Source organism: Tamandua tetradactyla, chromosome 8 (genome assembly GCF_023851605.1).
Source record: "Tamandua tetradactyla isolate mTamTet1 chromosome 8, mTamTet1.pri, whole genome shotgun sequence".
NCBI lineage: Eukaryota > Metazoa > Chordata > Mammalia > Pilosa > Myrmecophagidae > Tamandua > Tamandua tetradactyla.
The window spans coordinates 76,624,253-76,626,153 of NC_135334.1; the positions used below are offsets into that span (position 1 = coordinate 76,624,253).

The window sequence follows — 1,901 nt, forward strand, 5'->3', positions numbered from 1 at the left end:
AATAAGAAAGACAGGATGTTAGCACAGAAGATGTTCTCCTCTCCAACCAGTCCTTAATTATATTAATAGTGGGAACAGAGGAATGCAATAGTTGTTATTTCCAAGAAGCTCAGGATGAAGAATTTAAAAGATGAATAACTCTGGTTGTGTTTTTACACTGAGTAATTCTCTTGCAGATTTATCAAAGTTAGTCATGAATATTTGTGTAACTTTCGGCTGATGTTAGTCATGAATATTTGTGTAACACATTTCACAACTTTCAGCTGATGTTAGTCATGAATATTTGTGTAACGCATTTTCGTATCTGTTTGGTCCTTACTCCATAGATGATAGGATTAAGCATAGGTGGTACCAGCAAGTACATGTTGGCTAGTAGGATGTGGGTGTGGAGTGGAATATGTCTACTAAAACGGTGAGTCAGGAAAGAGAAAAGAGCAGGGATATAGAAGGTGAGGATGACACAAACATGGGATCCACAAGTGCTGAGGGTCTTCAACCTAGCCTCTTTAGAAGGGAGACTGAACACAGAATGGAGTATCTTTATATAAGACAGAAAGATGCATGTCACATCAGTTCCAACAATCAAAATAATGACAGCCAAACTATAAAGACTATTAATGGAAATATCAGCACAAGCCAATTTCACCACAGCCATATGCTCACAGTATGTGTGGGGTACCACATTGGTCTGACAATATGGCCATCTCCTTACCAGGAAGGGATGTGGAGTCATCAGCACTAACCCCCGTAGAAGGGCCACCATGCCAACTTGACCCACCACAGCATTTGTAAGAATGGATGAATGTCTCAAAGGATTGCAGATTGCCACATACCGATCCAGCGCCATGGCCACAAGAAGCCCTGACTCTACCCCAGAGAAAGCATGAATGAAAAACATTTGAGTGAGGCAGGCATGGAAGTTGATCTCATGATAATTGAACCAGAAGATACCCAACATCTTGGGAAGCGTTGAAGTTGACAAGATGAGGTCTGTGATGGCTAACATGGAAAGAAAGTAGAACATGGGTTCATGGAGAACAGTTTCTGTTTTGATGATGAAAAGGATGACTGAGTTAGCAATGAGGGCAACAGCATACATTGAGCAGAAAGGGATGGATATCCAAATATGCAAGTATTCTAGACCAGGAATGCCCATCAGAATGAAGGTACTGGGAGTGGTTAACCCAGTGAAGTTAAAGCCAGGCATGCTGATACTTACTGCAAGCAAGCAGTCTCATTCTCTTTCTTTCATTTGCCCTTGGAATATTTCAGAATACAATCAAATGTGCACATACTTTGATAAATCTGCAAGAGAATTACTCAGTGTAAAAACACAACCAGAGTTATTCATCTTTTAAATTCTTCATCCTGAGCTTCTTGGGAATAACAACTATTGCATTCCTCTCTTCCCACTATTAATATAATTAAGGCCTGGTTGGAGAGGAGAACATCTTCTGTGCTAACATCCTGCCTTAGGATAATAAATTGTACAATATTCCTTCTGATACTAGATGTTTTTATCTTACACTTGATAGCCAGGATAAATAGCATTCCCGATAATTAGCAGAGGTTAATCATATCCTAACAAAGCAATGGGGGAAAATCTACATTACTATCTCTGAAAGCTACAAATCCAAATCATTTATGATTTTGGAGACTTATTATGTTAAGTAAACCCTCAGCAGATATACTTTAAAGCAATATGTGAAAGAATAATAAGCTTTTCAAATTTTTACTCTCTTTAAATTATAGTACCTTAGAACTTTGCCTACATGATGAATTTTGGGGTCTTAACAAAACAAAACAACCAAAGAACACATATATGTTACTTATTAATTTAATAGTATAATAGCTTCAGCACAGAAACCAAAAAAATATGCTTCCTGTTTTTTCTGAAACCT

At 37.9% G+C, this 1,901-nt stretch overlaps 1 protein-coding gene across 1 annotated transcript; it reads right to left on the minus strand.

Annotated features, from left to right (window-relative positions):
- Nucleotides 1-259: 259 nt before the first annotated feature.
- Nucleotides 260-1,207, minus strand: LOC143645156 (olfactory receptor 52E2-like). Its single transcript, XM_077114734.1, has one exon. The coding sequence runs from the start codon at nt 1,205-1,207 to the stop codon at nt 260-262; it is 948 nt and encodes a 315-aa protein (XP_076970849.1).
- Between the last annotated feature and the right edge of the window lie 694 nt (nt 1,208-1,901).